This window comes from Aythya ferina (assembly GCF_964211825.1).
Source record: "Aythya ferina genome assembly, chromosome: 14".
In the NCBI taxonomy this organism is placed as follows: domain Eukaryota; kingdom Metazoa; phylum Chordata; class Aves; order Anseriformes; family Anatidae; genus Aythya; species Aythya ferina.
In genome coordinates, this window is record NC_140312.1 from 240,049 (window position 1) to 259,080 (window position 19,032).

Consider the following 19,032-nt stretch of genomic DNA (forward strand, 5'->3'; position numbering starts at 1 on the left):
CCCTCGAGCCGCCGGGGGGCGCAGCGCGGCACAGCGCCGCCAGGCCGCAGGGCGGCGCCCGCGGGCGGGGCGGGGCGGGGCGGGGCGGGGCGGGGCGCCGCCGGGAGCTGCCCAGTCAGACGCCGAGGCTTCGGCGAGCCGCCTCGGATTGGGAGCGAGGCTCCCCGAGCCCGTCCAGTGGCCAAGCGGCGCCTGCGGAGCGGAGGCACGCGGAGTGCGCGGGGCTGCGATTGGCGGGGACGCGCGCCGGCGGGATGGCGGCGGCGGGGCTGTGCGGCGCCGACTTCTCGGACCTGCGGGAGATCAAGAAGCAGCTGCTGAGCGTGGCCGAGCGCAGCCGCGAGCGCGGCCTGCAGCACAGCGGCAAGTGGTGAGCGCCGCGCCGGGCGGGAGGGCGGGCCCCGCGCCGGCGGCTGTCCGCGCGCTAACGGCTGTCTCCACGCAGGGCCTCCGAGCTGGCCTTCGCCCTGGAGCCGCTGCCGCTGAGCGAGCTGCCGCCGCCGCCTGCGCTCACGGAGGTACGCGCCGGGGCGGGGGGGGAGGCCCGGCGGGCCGCGGCACCGGGCTGGCGACCGGGCTGCGGCGCCCGCAGCGCGCGGGGCGGCCCCGGGCCCGCCGTGTCCGCGGGAGCGGGAGCGGCCCCTGCGGCCCTTCCCGCGGCGGGGAAGCTCGTCTTTAGCCCCGTCTAAAGCCGTTAAGGAAAAATGCGATAGAGCTTTATTTATTTTTTTAAGCCGTTGTGCACGAGGTAGTGCTGAGTGCCGATCCTTGTGCGGCGCTGTGCAGGTCCCGTCCACCTTCCTTTTTTTGCGGTGGCCGAGCCCGAGTAGGCCTTGCAGGCGAGCGCGTTCCTTTTCCCACTTTGCCCTGTGCTAAGTGAGAGACTCTGTAAGCAAAACTGGGAATCATGCCACTTAATTTTGACTTTTTCACCTTCACTAAATTGTTGTAATACAAATTATTTTATGCCAGTAAACTCGTCCTCCTTAAGACACAGGAGAAGTAAGTTGTATCATCCCCGCCTCCACAGTGGTCCTGTACAACTCGTAGGTATAATCCTGCTGGGTTAAGTTACTGCAGTGTAACACGTCATAAATGCATTTCACAGGATGTTCTAGGTTGGGAGTGACCACTGGGTCCATCTGGTCCCACCCCACCCTGCTCCAGCAAGGCCACTTGGAGCAGGTTGTCCAGGACCACACTGAAGCATTTTTTAGTATCTCCAAGGAGGGAGACAATGCAGCTTCTCTGGGCAAACTGTGCCAGTGCTCTATCACCCACACAGTACAGAAGAGCTTCCTGTTGCTCAGACAGAGCCTTCTGTGTTTCAGTTTGTGCCCGTTGCTTCCTGTCCTGTCACTGGGCAGCGCTGAGAAGGGCCTGGCTCGTTCTTCTTTGTACCTTCTATTCAGGTACATTGGTGAGATCCCCCTGAGCCTTCTCTCCTCCAGGATAAACAGTCCCAGCTCTCTCAGCTTTTCCTCATATTAGAGATGTTCTGGTCACTTCATGTTCATGATCCTTCATTGAACTCTCTCCGGTATGTCTATGTCTCTCCTGCATTCAGGAGCCTGGAACCAAACATGGTTCTCCAGGAGTAGCCTCACTGGTGCTGAGTAGAGGGGAAGGATTGCCTTTCTCAACCTGCTGGCAATACTTTGCCTAATGCAGCCCAGGACACTGTTAGCCTTCTTTGTGGCAAAGGCACGTTGCTGGCTCATGTTCAGCTTGGTGTGTACCAGAACTCCCGGAACCTTTTCTGCCAAGAAATTGTTCAAGGCATAGGTTCCAAGGAAATCTTTGCATTTAAATTGTCATGTTAATACTGTCCGATGTAGAATTCCTGAGTAGTTTTTTTTAGTTGTTCATACTTGTTGAACAGCAAATTCTTGATGTCTGTCAACTTGCCACTGTGTATTTCCTAGAACCACTCTGTTTACTTTAGATGTTTCTAACCAGTCTGTATTCATTATGTCATAACTAGGAATCCAATCATATGAGGGAGTAGAGAGACTTTTTGGATGGTACTTAACTCATCCTTTGAGAATGAACAAAACTAGTGTTTTTTGTTTTGTTTTTGTTTAGCTTTCAGGGCAGTTTCATTTATACGCTTGTAACTAAGTGATTTTCATAAAGCATGGCAGAGCTTCTAAGGTCTTGAACTCTTCTGTGTTCCTGCAGGAGGATGCTCGTGATCTGGATGCCTATACATTAGCCAAGTCCTACTTTGATCTAAAGGAATATGATAGGGCTGCGTATTTTCTTCGGGGCTGCAAGAGTCAGAAAGCTTACTTCTTGTATATGTATTCTAGATACCTGGTAAGACAGAAAGAAAAATTGCCTTTAAGCACTGAACTCCTCTGCTTCCTTTCCTTCCCCCATGTGGAATTTGCCAAACCTTATTTCTTTGTCTATACTGTTTCATATGTTCGCCTAAAAATCCGAACTTACATATATATAGTGGGGGTGGGGAAGAGGAGAATGGGGAGGGTTCTTGTTGGAACTGTCTGTGACGTTCATGAAAATTCAGTTCACGTGCTGCTACCAGAACTGCAGCAAACGTAAGGGATATGCTGTTGTAAAATAATCTCGGTTTTCCTCTGTTTTCCACAGTCAGGAGAAAAGAAGAAGGATGATGAGACAGTGGATAGTTTGGGTAAGGCTCTGGTGTCAAGAAATGCAAGTTAATATAATGAATCTTGCAATAATGCATCTTCATTTAAATCATTTTGGTTTCATAACTTTTCCCTTGATTTTTGGGTAATAGCGGGCTGTAACATAATTTGCTTTCATTCTCTTTGTTGGCTTAAGACAGGTTAAAGATTTTCATCTTTCAGTTCTTCTGTTAAAGCAGATCATTGGACTAAGTGATTTTATTTTTAAAACAAAAAACAATAGTGACATGCTGGGAAGTTTTCTGGTCATGTCAGTGATGATTCTAAATATACTCTAGAGTTCATAGTTAATGTGGAAAGACTTGAACAAAAGCTTGCTGTTTGACTTGCTCTTCATGCAGGACCACTGGAAAAAGGACAGGTGAAAAATGAAGCTCTACGAGAACTGAGAGTTGAGCTCAGCAAGAAGCACAAAGCACGGGAACTGGATGGGTTTGGCCTTTACCTGTATGTGTCTACAAGTATTTCTAATGTGTTTCTGTATGTTTATGTGGATCTGCAGGGTTTTATGACTGATTAACTTGATTCACAGGTATGGTGTTGTGTTGCGGAAGCTGGACCTGGTTAAAGAAGCAATAGATGTTTTCGTTGAAGCTGCTCATGTCTTACCTTTGCACTGGGGTGCCTGGCTGGAACTTTGCAACTTGATTACAGATAAAGAGATGGTAAATGTTGGGAAATAACAAGTTGTGGTAACAATTTCTGGACTGTAACCTGATTTAGTAACCAATGATTCAGTTGCTGAAAGATTGGTGTTTCCCACTACTTTATTCTGTGCGGCTGTGTCCGAGAAGGCAACCCAAGATCATAAATTATATTGTTAAAGTCTTTTTCTTCAATTGCTTGCTATACTGTTGCCTGCGAATCTTTATACAGGCAGGATTATTTCGTTCACATTCACACACAAGGTGGTGTAAGAAATGGCTGATTCACACATTCTGAAATAGTTGTCCACTGGATTATTGCTTTGTGTCACAAAACAGATCCTCCTAAGGTACTTTTTTGTCTGGATCTAGTACTGCAGTTACTGAGCACTTTTGGTGACTTGGTATTATATGTAGAACCACTGCTTGTAGTGTTTTCAAATGACTGAAAGTTTGTGCTTTTTCTGTCACATACTACTATGCAAATTATTTGCAATGATACAAATGGTTTGGTAAGCAGTCATTCATCCAAGTAAGCCTTTAATAAGTCTGTTCCTTCACTATTACCAAGTAAAGTATAGTAGTCTTGAATCTGTAATTGGAAATAATTGACTTAGAAGACCCATTGTTTGCACTGGATATGACTTGGAGAGATTACTTTTAACATGCTGTTGTCTGTTTTTGTGGCTTAGACATCTATTAGTAATGGGAGTGTGTCTCTTGAGTTTAGCTTTATCCTAAGAGAATCTAGATTGCATACTCTGATAGAGGTTCGTGATGTGAAATAAAGCGTGCTTATGGGGGTGACTGAGAGATTTGCTTCTGAAGTGCCAATCTGATTCAGACTAAAAGGTATTCCCTTCATTGAATATAGAGCCACATGTATGAGATGAACTGAACTTTGATTATTTTGTCTTTATGCATGGGATTTATGAGACCACTCTTGTAATTCTTCAGTCAATTCTGGCTGATGGCATATTTTAAAAAGGAGAGGTGGCACAGAAGAGTCTTACTGATCTTTGAAGAACAGGAAATACATTTTTGGTGAGATTATTTAGAGTTCTGTTCATTTAGCTCATTTAAAAAAAAAAAAAAAACAACAAAACAATTTAATATTGATGTTCAAACATGGGAAGAAGGTACAGTCTTTTGAAGGACTCTTGAATTTAAAGTAGAAATAAAGCCAGTAACCAAAGCAGAAGCCAGATTTGAAGACAGTTGTTTCTTCACTGATTGGGCAAAGCAAAGGCTTCAGTTCTGATTTCAATCATCATAGAATAGATTGGGAGTGACTAAATGGAATTACATGGTCCATATTTTACTGCTTTTTAGAATGGATGTCTTAATGCTCCTTTCTTGTTCTAATATTCTTAATTTAAAGGCATTATTTAGCCTTTCCTGTGGACAAAGCTGATATTAATTTTTGGTCCTAACCAAAGCTCTTTCATAGCTGGTGTTATGGCCTTAGAAAGCACGATTACAGGAAACTCTCCTACCTCAAGACTGCCTACTAAATCATGGGAGGGAAGATAATGGGTTCTTTGCCACAGGTGGCTCTTAGAATACTACTGATTATCATCTCTTCCTCCTCTTCTTTGTTTCTTGCTAGTTGAAGTTCCTGTCCCTGCCAGATACATGGATGAAAGAATTCTTTCTTGCACACATTTATACAGAGCTGCAGCTGATAGAGGAGGCTCTGCAGAAGTATCAGAGTCTCATTGATGCAGGATTTTCCAAAAGCACCTACATCATCTCTCAGATTGCAGTTGCCTACCACAATATCCGAGGTCAGTGGTATTTAATAACACAGAAGAATGAGCATCTTAACACAAGCATGGCATCTGTAGTTGTTCTCACATCTGCTGTTCTTCCTTCAGATATTGACAAAGCTTTATCCATCTTTAATGAGCTAAGGAAACAAGATCCTTACAGGATAGAAAACATGGACACTTTCTCCAACTTGCTGTATGTCAGGGTAAGCACCCTTTCTATTCCATGTCCATCATGAGGCTTTTTATCAGAGGTAAGTTAAACACTGGTGAAGCAGCTGCTGTTATCTAGCTTCTCTGAATATAAGCACTCAGCTTCTGTTTTCTGCTCCACAACTCCTTGAAATAATATGATCTGTGCATTGTCAACTGCTTAGGTTTTCATTGTCTGAATCTGTAACATGATCCTTTCCTCATCACGTTCACTTTGTTTCACTAGAGCATGAAGCCTGAGTTGAGCTACCTGGCTCACAATCTCTGTGAGATAGACAAGTATCGTGTTGAGACCTGCTGTGTAATTGGTGAGAGCCAGCCCTTTTACATGTTCTTACTATGCTGTCTGCAGACTGTAGGAGAAAATCTTATTAACACTTGTGAAGATGATCAACCAGCAGGGCCATCAAAAACATTTGTTGAATGTAATTTCAGGCAGCCTAATAAGTGTACAGAATGAGGGTACCCCTTTGTCTCATTTCTCTCTGAAAGAACTGCTGTAATACTATCAGTGCAAAAAGTAGTTGAAGAAAACATTATGAAGGTCTATGTAGCTGATAATGCCTTTATTTATAGTCCTGAAACTACAACAGAAACAATTGTGTGTCAGGTCTAGGAAATCTGCTTATTAGATCATGACGTAAGTTTCAACACAGATAGATGAGATCTTAACTGATTGGTACAACCGGAGAAGCATTTGATCAGAACACTGGAGAACAGACTGCCATTAGGTCTCTTGAGGGTTGAGTCAGAGACCTTTAATATGTCTCTTCTTAGAATATGAGTTAGGAGGTAATAGATAATACTTCTTCCATCTATTTTTTTTTTTACTTCTCTGCTGTTTTTTTTCCTATTTATTTAAATACTGTGATTTTTGCTTTAGGAAATTACTATAGCTTACGTAGCCAGCATGAAAAAGCAGCACTCTATTTCCAGAGGGCTTTGAAACTGAATCCTCGTTATCTGGGAGCTTGGACACTTATGGGACATGAATACATGGAAATGAAGAACACATCTGCAGCTATCCAGGCTTATAGGTATCACTCATGTGCCATACAAAACAGTGTTTGAGTTTGCACACATTTGAGTTGGATTAGATCTCTTTTTTTTTTGTTGTCTTTTGCTTAACTCTGTCATGTTTCTGATTATAAATGCTTTCTGACTAATTTGTCTCCTTTTCTTTGACAGACATGCCATAGAGGTGAATAAAAGGGATTACAGAGCCTGGTATGGCTTGGGGCAAACCTACGAAATCCTCAAAATGCCATTTTACTGTCTCTATTACTACCGACGGGCCCACCAGCTCAGGTAGAGTTGAAAACATAGCCATGTCTATTGGTGTTCACCCAGACCTGGTGGCTACTAGCTGAGGAATTTGCATACAGGAACTGAATTGGGGAAGGGGGAAGAGCATCAATGCCATGTGATTTGTGCAGTCTCTCTATTACAAATTCTTCTAGTTGTATTCATTAGCTGTTAGCGGCTTTGTCACTTATATCCTGAGGAACACTGGTCAGGAATCATAGAACCATTAAGGTTGGTAAAGACTTCCAAGATCATCTTGTCCAATCGTTCCATCATCTGGCGAAACTTGAGGCCATTCCCTCTTGTCCTGTTGCTAGTTGTCTGCGAGAAGGGACTGATCCCCAGCTCCCCACAACTTCTTTTCAGGTAGCTGTAGAGAGCAATAAGGTCTCCTCTGAGCCTCCTCTTCTCCAGGCCAAACAACCCCAATTCCCTCAGCTGCTCATTACAGGACTTGTGTTCCAGACCCTACACCAGCTTCTTAGCCTTTCTCTGGACATGCTCCAGGGCTGCAGTGTCTTTCCTGCAGGGGCTCAAAGCTGAACAACATACTTGAGGTGCAATCATAGAATATCCCAAGTTGAAAGGCACCCACAAGATTCACCAAGTCCAACTTCTGGATCCTCACAGGACCACCCCAAAATCAAAACATATATCTGAGAATGTTGTCCAAATGCTTCTTGAATTCTGGAAGGTTTGGTGCCAAGACTACTTCACTATTCCAATGCCTGAGGAATGTAAGTGAAATTTTATGTAAGAGAAGACGAAGAACACTGGCAGATATAGGTTCTCTCCCCGCAGCCCCTTGAGAAATCAGCTGACTGTCCATTAAACTACATTTACTTTTTTTTTTTTTTTTTTTTTTTTTTTTTTTTTTTTTTTTTTCAGACCTAATGATTCCCGTATGCTGGTTGCTCTAGGAGAATGCTATGAGAAACTTAATCAGTTGGTGGAAGCTAAAAAGGTAAGTGATGACTGGCATGTGGAGTAAAACATTAGGATGTCCCCCTCGACACTAGGTAGAGATGGAATAAAATTGTGTGGCTAGAGCTACCAGAAATGCATGCAGCATGTTAGGTTATGGAAACCCTTTCTGTTGCAGTTTAAAACAGGCAAAGTTCTGCTGTGATGTAACTAGAATAGCTGTTAAAGAGAGATGTTTATCTGATATGTGTCCTTTTGCTTTAAAGCCGTGCAATTTTCTGTTTCTAAGTTGCTTGCCTGAGTCATTTTTCTTGTGTGCTTGACTGACTGTTCTTTGACAGTGCTATTGGAGAGCTTACGCTGTGGGAGATGTGGAGAAAATGGCATTGGTGAAACTAGCAAAGTGAGTATGTATTAGTACTGAACTGTCAAAAACGTTGTTAAATGCAACTAAAGCACTTTTATATCTAGTGATAATTGAAAACAAGTGGAATTGCCATTAGGTACTATTATTTTTGAAGATGCATAATAACTACTATCTTTAGAAGGTTTACAGCAAGTGCACACTCTCTGGTGTCCAACTTTAGCTTTAATTTTCCCTCAGAACAGCTACAGAGGAAATGACGGGATAATAGGGGTTGCAAGGGATTTCCAAATCCTAGGGTGATTTTAGTACTAGTAATTGTACGTCTTGCAGTGAAACTTAAACTAATCCAAGCAATTTGTGGTCCTAGATGCTATAAAAAATTGTAGATCGATTTTTACCCCATTTTCTTCCTAATATATGGATGTGACATTAGAGAAGTGTCTAATGTGAAATAAATGTGAACACTGATGTTAGCATCATTTTTTGGTGGGGGAAAAGTGAAGGGGAAAGAAACAGGCAGGTGAGAGGTGAAGCTACTGTACAAAGATTTTTGGGATGTAGGGGGGAAGAAGGAGCACTGGAAGAAATAGCCAGTTATAAAAGACTTTTCCTATCTTATTCCCTGCTTTGGTTGTATCTGCAGTGCTTCTATCAGTTGTTACCTGACTGGTTTCCTTCCTGATAATGTGACTGTTCTCAGGCTAGATCACTTCTTTCAATGCGGGATAGTACATGATGCATGGCTTGCAAATTCTTAAGGAAAAGACCTAGCTCTAGTTCTGGTCAGGCTTAGTAGATACATTCTCATTGACCAAGAAGGTCTTTGGCAATGCAGTGTTGTTCCAGTGGCCCATTTTTTCTCCTTTTCTAGGCTGCATGAACAGCTGAATGAATCTGAACAGGCTGCTCAGTGCTATATCAAATACATTCAGGATATCTATTCCTGTGGGGTAAGATGGTATCTTGGGAACAAAAGGAAATGTAAACGTGATGTACAGCTACCTTGGAAGATACTCAAAGGTGGTTTTTCCTCCCTTTCTGTAGGAGATAGTGGAGCACCTGGAGGTCAGCACTGCCTTCCGTTACCTTGCCCAATACTACTTCAAGTGTAAGCTCTGGGATGAAGCCTCAGCTTGTGCTCAGAAATGCTGTGCATTCAATGATGTGAGTAGTTGCACAATCTCTGGTGTCTTGAGGGATCTCTAACGTTAATCTTGGCTATACTTGTAGGTATGAGTAGACAAATCACTTGTTGAAGGAATGAGGACTGTCTGTCATGCATGTGAACAGTCTCATTCTGAATGTTTTTGTGTACCTGATTACTACTGCTGCTTGTGATTAACTAAAGTCAGGGAATATAGTATAGATAGTAAACTCGAATCAAGTATCGTTGGTTTGTGTTGACTAAGTATAAGAATTTGAGACTGCAGTCTGAAGACTGCTGAAAATCTTGATGGTGGGAAGTGGTTAAAAGTTACTTGTTTTTTCTTCTTGTATGTGTAGACAGTACAGAGGTTACAACAGCACTTGAGTTCTATATATGACTGCATGTTCTGAGCTTTTCTGTAGCTTGTAAGGGGGCAATTTTGGATTTTTATTTCAGACTAGTAGCTAACAGCCACAAGACAGGGTGTGTGTCCTATCTTTAATAAAGCTGTCTGGAACGAAGAACCTGAATTCAGCTTATTTGTATCTTCTCCTTTCTACTTTTTGATGGATTATGTAGACAGTAGCAGTTGTTGATGGTACCACTGTCACAAGTAACATGCAAATCAGATGAGTAAAAAGATTATTTAAAAAAAAAAAAGTAGCACATTATTGTTCTTGATAAGTAGCAGAAAAAGAACCGAGGACACTTTTTTATATTTTTCAGAGTGACAGTCTTACTGAGCGATAAATTGGTATAACTTAGGTTGCTTACATACTGAGTTTGACCCAGAGAAAATCCATACATAGATGTGTTGTTTTGTTTTTTACAAATTATTTTCCAGACTAGAGAAGAAGGAAAGGCCCTTCTGCGACAAATCTTACAGCTTCGCAACCAAGGAGAGACCTCATCCACAGAAATTGCTGCTCCCTTTTTCCTCCCTGCATCATTGTCAGCTAATAGCACTCCCACACGTCGTGTCTCCCCACTCAATCTGTCTTCTGTTACACCTTGAACAATGCTGATACCTCTAACTTGTGCATTGAATGTGATGTTGCAGATGGGGTTTGCAACCACACAATTCTTTCCGGTGAAATTTTTACATTCAACGTTGCCTTCACGTGAAGGGTTAGGAGTTACCAGAGTCCACAGCTGAAGAAAGATGCGTCCAAACAGGCAAAGATGCAGCCTACGTGAAAGTGCCTATGCTGAGATGTGAGCATCTGCCGTACTTCTCACAAAGTCATTCCAGTCAGTGGGCAGATGTGTTCTAATATACTGGACTACTAACTGAGGGACTGGGAAGAAATTGTCTGCTTGAGTTAAAATGTATTAGAAGTTTGACTGCACCCTGTTAACTCTGGTCTTTACTGAACTTCTTTGGATGACCTCTTAGTGGTATTGTTGCTGCATACATCAGAAACTGTTACCTGCCTGGCTGCTTAAGAACTTTTGCCTGTCTCAAACTACACAGAAGTTCCACTAAAGTGTTATGAGGCACTTAGATATAGTTGGCATTTCTATGTTAAAGGACTGAAGTGTCAGGAATCTCAAGTAGCCACAAGTGACAGCTGTTTGTTCTATCTGTGATTTTTGACAGATATTTTGACTTTGAAAAGATAGCCAGTGGGATAGCACAATTAAAAAAAAAAAAAAAAAAAAACGATTCAGCTACTGTCGTTGGGCTATTTTGTGATGTAGCTTTGATGGGTACTGTAGCAAATTAAATTGGATGAACCATCATTTTAGGACTGCCAAATGTGGCGGATGATGTGATGTGGGGGGTTCCTTTCTTCCAAGTCTGCTGAATACCAGGGTAATGCTTGTCCCTCTTCATGCACCCAGCCAATGGTAAGGCTAAGTGATTATCAAAGATGTATGCATATGCCCATGTAGTACAGATATGACCGTAAACGAATGGTTTAAAGCCAATAAGAGGATAGTGCCTTTAGAGATGCACTTGCTTAAGTCACAAACCATAGAAATGGCCCGATCCTCTTCCTACTTGCTGGTTTATCAATTTACTAGTGGAACATACATATTTGCTTTCAGTGTCTCATGCACATTCTCTGTTCTCTTCAGTCCCTGGCCAAGACCTTAGGTGTCTTCAGTATCCATATCTAGACCTTTAAGCTTTTGTTCCGTCTCAACCCTGGAACTAGGATCTCTACAGATTCTGTTTTTCTCCAACTTGCCAGCTAGTCCCACTTGAGATTGCTATTGGAATTATTGCACACACATGCACACAAATGCATCCAGTGCAGAAGACAGGTTGCCCTAGGGTTTAGTAAGTGTAGAACACTGTGGTGATGGGATGCAAGGCTCAGTTAGACAAAGCTTACTGATCAGCAGCCTGCTTGCTTGCAGTTGTTAGCTTCTTCTCCCCATTCCCAACACAGTTACTCCCATTTTCCCATACTTGTTGCTTCCTGGCCTATCTTCATCCCCCTCACTTGATCTGTGGTTGTTCCCTTAGACATTCTATGATACATTTCATGTGGTCCTGCAATCCCCTTCAGACATCTTAACATAAATTTGCTCTTGCCTGTGAGACCCTTCCTGATAACTGAAACCAGTCTTACTGGTTACAAAACTCCTGATTGAATCTCTTCAGAGTTACGCTTTGGTGGTTCCTTTAATGGCCAGTCAACCTATGTCTTAGAGCGCTAACCATGGTTATCTGTCAGGAGGCTTTTAAATACGTGTGCTTCTTTTGCTGCATTTCATGTTTATTGTCCTGTCTTTTACACTCAGTAGCTGTTACACAGATATCCTTACATGTGTATGTGGTTTGTTCACACTTTCACTAATGTAATGAAGGATAGAAGTTAATAACCCTGCTGACTTTGACTTGAATTGTCTTGCTCATTGACAGTTAGTACCCTTCAAAAACAGTGTTTGTGTTTTACCTGCATGGGAGGAATGTCATGTTGCTTTGAGAAGTGAAGAACAACCAACAGTTCAGGGTATCAGTTTGATTGATGACCTTGAACGACTTCAACTGAATCTTTCAGTTCTATTCAGTTTCACCTTGTAAACTTGATATGACCTGGAGGTATTTTTAAAAGTACTTGAGACTTGTGTACATTTTTGACTATGAATATATGTTATGAATAATCTGCAAATGTTCTTTTTCCTTGCTAAACAGGCTCCAGTTTCCTCAGGGCTATCCAACAGTGCAATCTCCAATGTATTTTGTAATTGTTTGAAGATTTCCTTACAAGGAAATTTTCACAAGTTTCAACTGACTGTCTTTTAATGAGGATTGTCCAATCTCTGGTGCTTACTAAGGTCCTGCATTAAATTCACTGTCTGGTTGTCACTGTGGGAGTCTGCCTATAAGGATTAATTTACAGACACCAGATCTGAATACTAGGATTGCACCGAGCTGATACGATGCTTGCTGAGTTTCTAGAAGGCTTTCAACACCAGGAAGATTAGTAATCTTGGTTTCTCTTGATGTGGAGGATATTTCTTCCAGATCCATGTATTTTAAATACTTACTTACAAAAGGTGCTGTAGAGTTGCGGAATTAATGTCTAAGTTTGGTTGTGAGGATACTAAACAGCCCGGAAAGAACTGAGCTCATCATTTTGTCTCCCTTATCCCTAACAGAGATAATGGCACTTATTGCCAAGTTCAGAAACTTGTATTTGGTGAAGATGTTGTGATTGATATGTCTGCTATGCTATGCCAGTTCTGGAAATATGAAAATCCTTGGTGATAATGACATTAGTTGTGCAAGGTGGGAGTGATTCCTTAAAAATAAGGCATAAACTACATATAGGTAGAGGTTACTGTCTTAAGCCTGAAAATTCAATGGGACTTCCTTGTTTTGGAATATGGCCTATCAGTATGTTTAGAATCCCAAGCCAGTCTACTAGTTTTCTAGTATAATACGTAGCATTAAAGCGTCCAAGTTGCAAACATTGGTGACATAAGGAAAATCAGTAGTTTCTAGCAACAATTAATGATCAGTTCTTGTGCCACCTAAACAGCAAGTTTAATGTATGTTACACAACTCATGCAGCAGAACAAATGTGCTAGTTCTGTCTTTCCCTTCTGGTAAAAGAAATAAGCTTTATATTTATCATAAATAATTATTACCTTGGAAAGTATTATAATACAGGAGGCATTGAAGAGCAACTTTCAAACTCTACATGCTTTTGAGGAATGATCGTGATTATGTAGAGCTATTACTGTTTATTTCTTGATACTTTGTGAGCATCTGCATGGAAATATTTGCATTTTATTCTGTTACTATATTCATAGATCTCTAAAGGAGATACTGGTTTTTAACATCAGTCACATCTACAACTTAAAGTCATGCATCATAGGATTACATTTTGGAAATAAACTGGTTTCTAAATAGGTATGAGTGTTCTGCAGTACTGACTTGCACAATCTTCCTTCTACATTGTTTTTGTCCTTGTTCAGTCATAGTACTGAACTGTTCATCTCTCCTCAAGTACTGTGCTTAACATGCTTGAAAGGTTGTTACTGAAATCAGCAATACTATTAGTAGGTCTAACTATATCTCTTCAATTTATCCTCATTTGGGGGATCACCCTGTAAAACAAGCCATTTTGTGTCTTGGTGTTCAGCTTCAAGTGTTAGGATGTAAAGCATGAGCAACCCTGTAAAATGAGGGTAGGATGTGGGCTCATCAGACCAGGCTGCCTTTCCTGCCTTGGAGAAGTTTAGATCCATAGTCTTGGCTTGCCTTGATACACTGGTATTTCTTAGGAGAACAGTACACTAGACAATGTCTCTGACCTCCAGCCAGAGTGAGAGAATGGGGATAGAGCAGCTGTGACAGTCCTGGGTGTCACTTCCATATCACCTGTACCTCCGTTTCAGGCCTGTGGAGCAGCAAGAATGGGCAATACTGCAGCCTTGCCTCCTAAGAAGCCCACAGACAGAAGGGGACTATTTTGAAGTTATTTTGCTGTTTGCCGCAGGAGCCCATAGGACACTATGGAGCCTGCCAGATCCTGTTAGGCTAATTTTGTAGACTCTGTGCTTGCGGGCCCAGAGGAGTCATGCTGCTTTATACACCTTTATAATGTTTGTAGTAGTTTTTTCCCTTTTCCATATACTTCAGACCTTCCATTTATCTAGTACAACCACTGTACTAGTCTTTAAAAAGGCCATTTCCAGAGCTATATATTCAATAAAAAAAAAGTCATGAAAAATCAAACATTTATGCTAGACATAATCAGGCAGCAGCTTTTAAAACTTTTTAAATGGGACTTTGCTTTATTTTGGGCATTGAAGTTTTCTTCAGCCACTGTATGTGTTAACTGCCCCTGGGGAATTTCTTATGAAAACACTAATTCTGTAAAGCCTGTTTATAGCATCTTCCACTTAGATCTCTTAGAGTTTGTCATATGGCAAGTGCTTTTCCTTTTGAGTCAAGCTCAGGTGTGTGAGGACATAGTTCATGTGAGGTTGAACTGAGGAGCTTATTGCATTATTTGGTAAGTGTAATGCTAAACTATATGCATCTAATGCTCGTGTCTTTAGTATCATGTTACAGATCCCACTGAATTAAAGGAAAAAAATCACTGAATCTGTTGCACTGCTCTGGGGAAAATTAAATGCCACCACTTCAGAGTGAGGAAGCTGAAGCTGGGACTGACTGCTCTGCCATCAGCTGGGCATACGCTGCCTGCCTCTTTACTCTGGGACCTTTGTTTCCATGTTTCTAGTGCTGTTTTTTCCTTTTTTCTTCCTGAAGGATTTCATGGTAGAAGTTGGAAACACTGACACTTAAAGTAAGGATTGGCAGCTGGATAGTAGGAGCTCTGATGGAATTGGGTACTAAGGGTGGATGACTCAAAGTTCAGTGTCTTTGTCACTATTTTTTTTCTTATTTTGTCACTGATTCACCAGGAAGCTGCTTCATAGAGTGGAGATAATCTGCAAATCCAGTAGCCAACTAAGCCATCTTCTAGTTTTCAAACATCTTTGTTTCCTGCGCGTTGGTGTGCTTAGCAAAAACAAACAGACCAATCCAAGCGTGTTTGTCTTCAGTTGGCCCACAAAAAGAAAAGCCTGTTTTTGCAGAAAAGCTGATGCTTTATCTGACCAGGCTTAGCAGCCACGTTTGTCTTCTGTGTAAAGCGCCAAGAGGATAACGACTGGAATTCTTGATGCGTTTACTAGCAGTAGCCTACCGACCTCTTTCAGGGATACCCCTGTCAGTATCCGGAAGGATGGAGACGAGGAAGCACCTGAAGAAACCGAGGAGGATGTGCTTCCGCGCCCGTTGCTCTCACGACTGCCTCACCGAGGCTTGGACCACACACAGAAGCAGGAGAGCGGGCGGCTTATTCGGGCGTGCGGACAGTTCCCGTTATGTCAGCCTGGGCCGGAACGCGGTACCGCCGAGGTTCGTGCCCGCCCGCCGCACCCCCCCGCGGGCAGGCTGCCGGTGCCTGCCGTTGGGCGGCTTCCCAGCCCGCGGCGCCGTTCCGCGGGGGGAGGCTGCAGCGGGGGGCTCCGAGCGCGGCCGCCCGCCCCCGCCGAGCCCGCGGCGCGGACGCTGCCCCGCCGGGCCGGTTGCGAGCGGCTCCGCGCGGCCCAAGCAGCCGGCTGCGGGGCCCGCTCCGCCAGGGAGCCCCCGGCCCGCGCCCTGCTGCCGGCGCGGGGCCGCTCGGCCGCGGCGGGCGCCGCCGCAGCCCCTTCCCGCCGCTCCGCCGCTTCCTCCCCTCGGGGCCGCTCCCGCGGCTCCTCCGCCGGCGCTCGCCGGGGCCCGCGGCCCCGCGCCCCTTCTGCCGCGGCGTTGCCATGGCGGCGGGCGCGCGGCGCTGCGGCGGCGGCGGCGGCGGCGGGGCGGTGCCTGCCGCAGACCCCGGCCCGGCAGCGCAGGCCTCCGCCGCGGGGAGGCGGCGGGGCGGGCGCCCGCCCTCAGCGTCGGCGCGCAGGAGGCCGGCAGCGGCCGGGGCTGGGCGCTGGAGCCGCCGCGGCAGCGGGAAGATGGATGCGCCGCGCCCGTGCCTCGCCGCTCAGCATCCTCCCCGGGCCGCGGCACGGTGAGCAGCGGCGGCCTCCCGGAGGGGCGCCGGGCCCCGCGCAGGGACTGCCCGCTCCCCCGCCGCCGGAACAATGACTTCGGCCGGCTGCGGGGGCCGGGGCGAGGGCGGCGGAGCGGGGCCGGGCCGGGGCGGCGCGGTGCGGTGCGGTGCGATGGCGGTGAGACGGAGGCCGAGGTGATGGGGAGGAGGCAGGCGGAGACGATGCAGAGGAGAGGAGGCAGAGATGGAGATGGTGGAGAGCAGGCAGAGGGAGAGGTGTGGCGGGATGCCGCCGGCAGCCGTGCCGAGATCCACCTCTGCCGCTCTCCCGTCCTGCACCATTGTGTGCCAGGTTGGTCATTGTCTTGCCTTCCTCACTGCATAGCGCGGCGTGCTGGGCGTGATTCTGCTTGCAGCGGAAGGAATTTTTCCAGGGCTGAATTTGATGCGCGGAGAGTCACAGCCAGCAGAGCCTGGGCTGGGCCTCAGTGAGATGGCATCTGCGGGTGGGCAGTAAGCGCAGCTGAGCGCAGAGCAGCTGTAAAGGCACTCCCCTGGTTTATTTTTACTCGCGATGCATCTTTAACTATTCCATTTGTTTGTATAAACGGTATTGCATAAGGCTTCTTTCTGAGCAAGCCTTTTCAGAAAGGCACCTGTACACGTCTTGGACTCTCAGGGTTGGTGTATTTGTGGATGTGTGTATGAATACATGCTCCTTTGCATACAGAGACCCCACAAGCTGCATCTCTTTGTATGTGCAACACGTCTTTTTTTTCCAGTCATTAACCGATGAAACATGCCACTTGGGCTGATGTGCAATTTATTCTTAAATTACTGGATGCTGTCCTTCACTTCATTATGGCTACTTAAGACAAATCTAGGTCTTGCATTTGGGCTGCTTTTTTTTTTTTTTTTTTTTTTTTTTTTTTTTTTTTTTGTGGCATTGAATAGTCATTTGTAGCCTGTTTCTATTTTTTTTTTCTGTGAATATGTATAAATGTATATGTATATATATAAGGTGCTGAGTATCTTATAGGCTAGAAACATAGAGAGGTATATGTTTTAAAAGATTAATTTGACCTTTTGTAAGGAAAAATATAATGGGATGCATTGTTACAACCTTTGCGTTGTGATACTGCCCTATGCATTACGCTGAGGTGACATGCTGCAATCTCATTCTCTATGTCTCTCGTTTGCTGGGTCAAATTCTTCACTTGTGCATATACTATGCCTAGTCTTACTAGACTTACTATGCCCAGTTTAGTAAGCAGAGCATTTGTCCATTTCAGGAAATGATGTTAGGTTTATTGCTTCTGCTCTGTCTCAGGTTTTGTTTCTATTGATCTGGCCTGCTGCTCCACAATATGAATTTCAAATCTGGATCTTTTGTGCTGTAAATGCAAGCTTTGCTGGCACTTGACCAGATTTAAATTAGTGCTTGAGTGAGGTAAATCTGTGGTGATTCTAACAGGTTTTCTGGGAATGGTTGTGGTATTGGTGAAGTCTGAGAGTAGTTAGCTATTAATTGTTGAAGAGGAAGTAGGGTATGGGTGCTCTATAAATAGATTTGTAGCAATCAAAAGACACCATGGACCAAAGAGATGTGATGAAGTTAAGGGGGCTGCAGCCAGTTCCACCCTTACTTACACAGTGAACAAAATCCTGAGAAGGAGGCCCGGGGCGAGGAAAGGCTGGGAAGTTTCTGTTAGGATTTCCATTGGAGTTGCCTGGTAGAGGTGGCTGCCAGGAGCTGTTGCTCTGCTCTTGGGCTTTGCTGCTTTTCAGCACTGGGGCAATCCAGTATACTGCTGGGGTTGCCTGGTCATCAGCAGAGCTGAAGGAGCAGGCTGCCACTGATGGATGCTACATCATTTCTGACTTGCTGATCTTGGACTGAAAATCTGTTAGTGCCTCAGGTACAGAAACATGGTCCTGACCTTGGAGATGAATTTGATCCAGGTATTTTTACAGTGTCCATCCAGAGCTTAACTTTAGTCTGTGTGATATTGCAAATACTAATGAACTGTCTCAGTCTCCCTTCTGATAACCTTCTTCCTGTCACCTTTCAGTGGTTTGTGATGATTCCTCTGCTTCCGTTGGCCATTTCCAGCTAGATCTTTTGATTAAGAACTTCTTTGCGCTACTTATTAGGAATTGAACATAAGGTACAGCTAAAACATGGTTGTGTGTAGAGCAGACAAGTGGCAGTTGTCATTCATAAATGTATGGTGGGATATGCTAAACCATTTATTTTCGAGGCTTTAATGTTGCTGAAAAGATGCAGCATAACTTCTCTGCCATTACAAAGGATGAGTGACCTCAGGGTATTCAAGAAAAATGCCGTGAAACATAACTGGCAAAATGAATAATTTTCAATTTTGATTTCTATTCATCCATTCAAGAGACAGTTGCTACCGTGGTTTCAAAACTGTATAAAAGCAGCCTTCTAACTGTAAAAGTATGGTGTTGGATTGTACTCTCATACGATATAGCTCAAGTGTACCTTGAGTGGTTGAAATCCAAGTAGTTGTAAATTATAACTTTTTTTTTCCTTTTTTTTTTTTTTTTTTTAACTGAGCTATGGGACTGAACGTGTTTACAACTAGTCTTTCACTACTGAGTCATGGTCAGTGTGCACTGTGGTTAGTGTTTGTGCTTTCTGTTTTCTTCATGAAATTGTGACAAAGCAAATAGTCCTTACTAGATACCTGAATTTTGGGTCACTTTTGAGTTTGTCGTATTTTTGGGGTTCAGACAGGTTTCTCTGTCATCTTTGTGCATGGCAATGCAATATTTGAGTTACAAGATTACAAAACAAATGCTTAAATTCAAGTAAAAAGGTTATTTTAGCTGAATTGGCAATGGCATGTTTGCAATGTGTGTTTCTAAACTAATAGCTCACTTTAATTCCCAGGAAGTAGCTTTTTCAACGTTCTCATGTACATCTGTATCACTGGTCTATACCA

At 44.0% G+C, this 19,032-nt stretch overlaps 2 protein-coding genes across 5 annotated transcripts in view; both read left to right on the forward strand.

Annotated features, from left to right (window-relative positions):
* Positions 1–135: 135 nt before the first annotated feature.
* Positions 136–13,417, forward strand: CDC23 (cell division cycle 23). The gene is made up of 16 exons (XM_084535522.1): positions 136–370; positions 446–518; positions 2,182–2,319; positions 2,614–2,656; positions 3,017–3,122; positions 3,208–3,340; positions 4,929–5,106; positions 5,197–5,294; positions 5,528–5,609; positions 6,185–6,338; positions 6,490–6,609; positions 7,495–7,570; positions 7,872–7,933; positions 8,769–8,847; positions 8,942–9,061; positions 9,889–13,417. Exons 1-16 carry the CDS (start codon positions 255–257, stop codon positions 10,057–10,059), a joined length of 1,749 nt encoding a protein of 582 aa, XP_084391648.1. The 5' UTR covers positions 136–254; the 3' UTR covers positions 10,060–13,417.
* A 1,224-nt stretch (positions 13,418–14,641) lies between these two features.
* JAKMIP2 (janus kinase and microtubule interacting protein 2) overlaps positions 14,642–19,032 on the forward strand; it is a 49,462-nt gene continuing 45,071 nt past the window's right edge. For 2 of the 4 annotated variants that reach the window (XM_084535514.1, XM_084535518.1), the window contains exon 1: positions 15,974–16,081. The gene's annotated coding sequence lies outside the window, so the exon portion shown is untranslated. Of the gene's footprint in view, positions 15,439–15,973; positions 16,082–16,396; positions 16,416–19,032 lie in introns of those variants that run through there. The other 2 variants (XM_084535515.1, XM_084535517.1) reach the window with 2 other exon arrangements.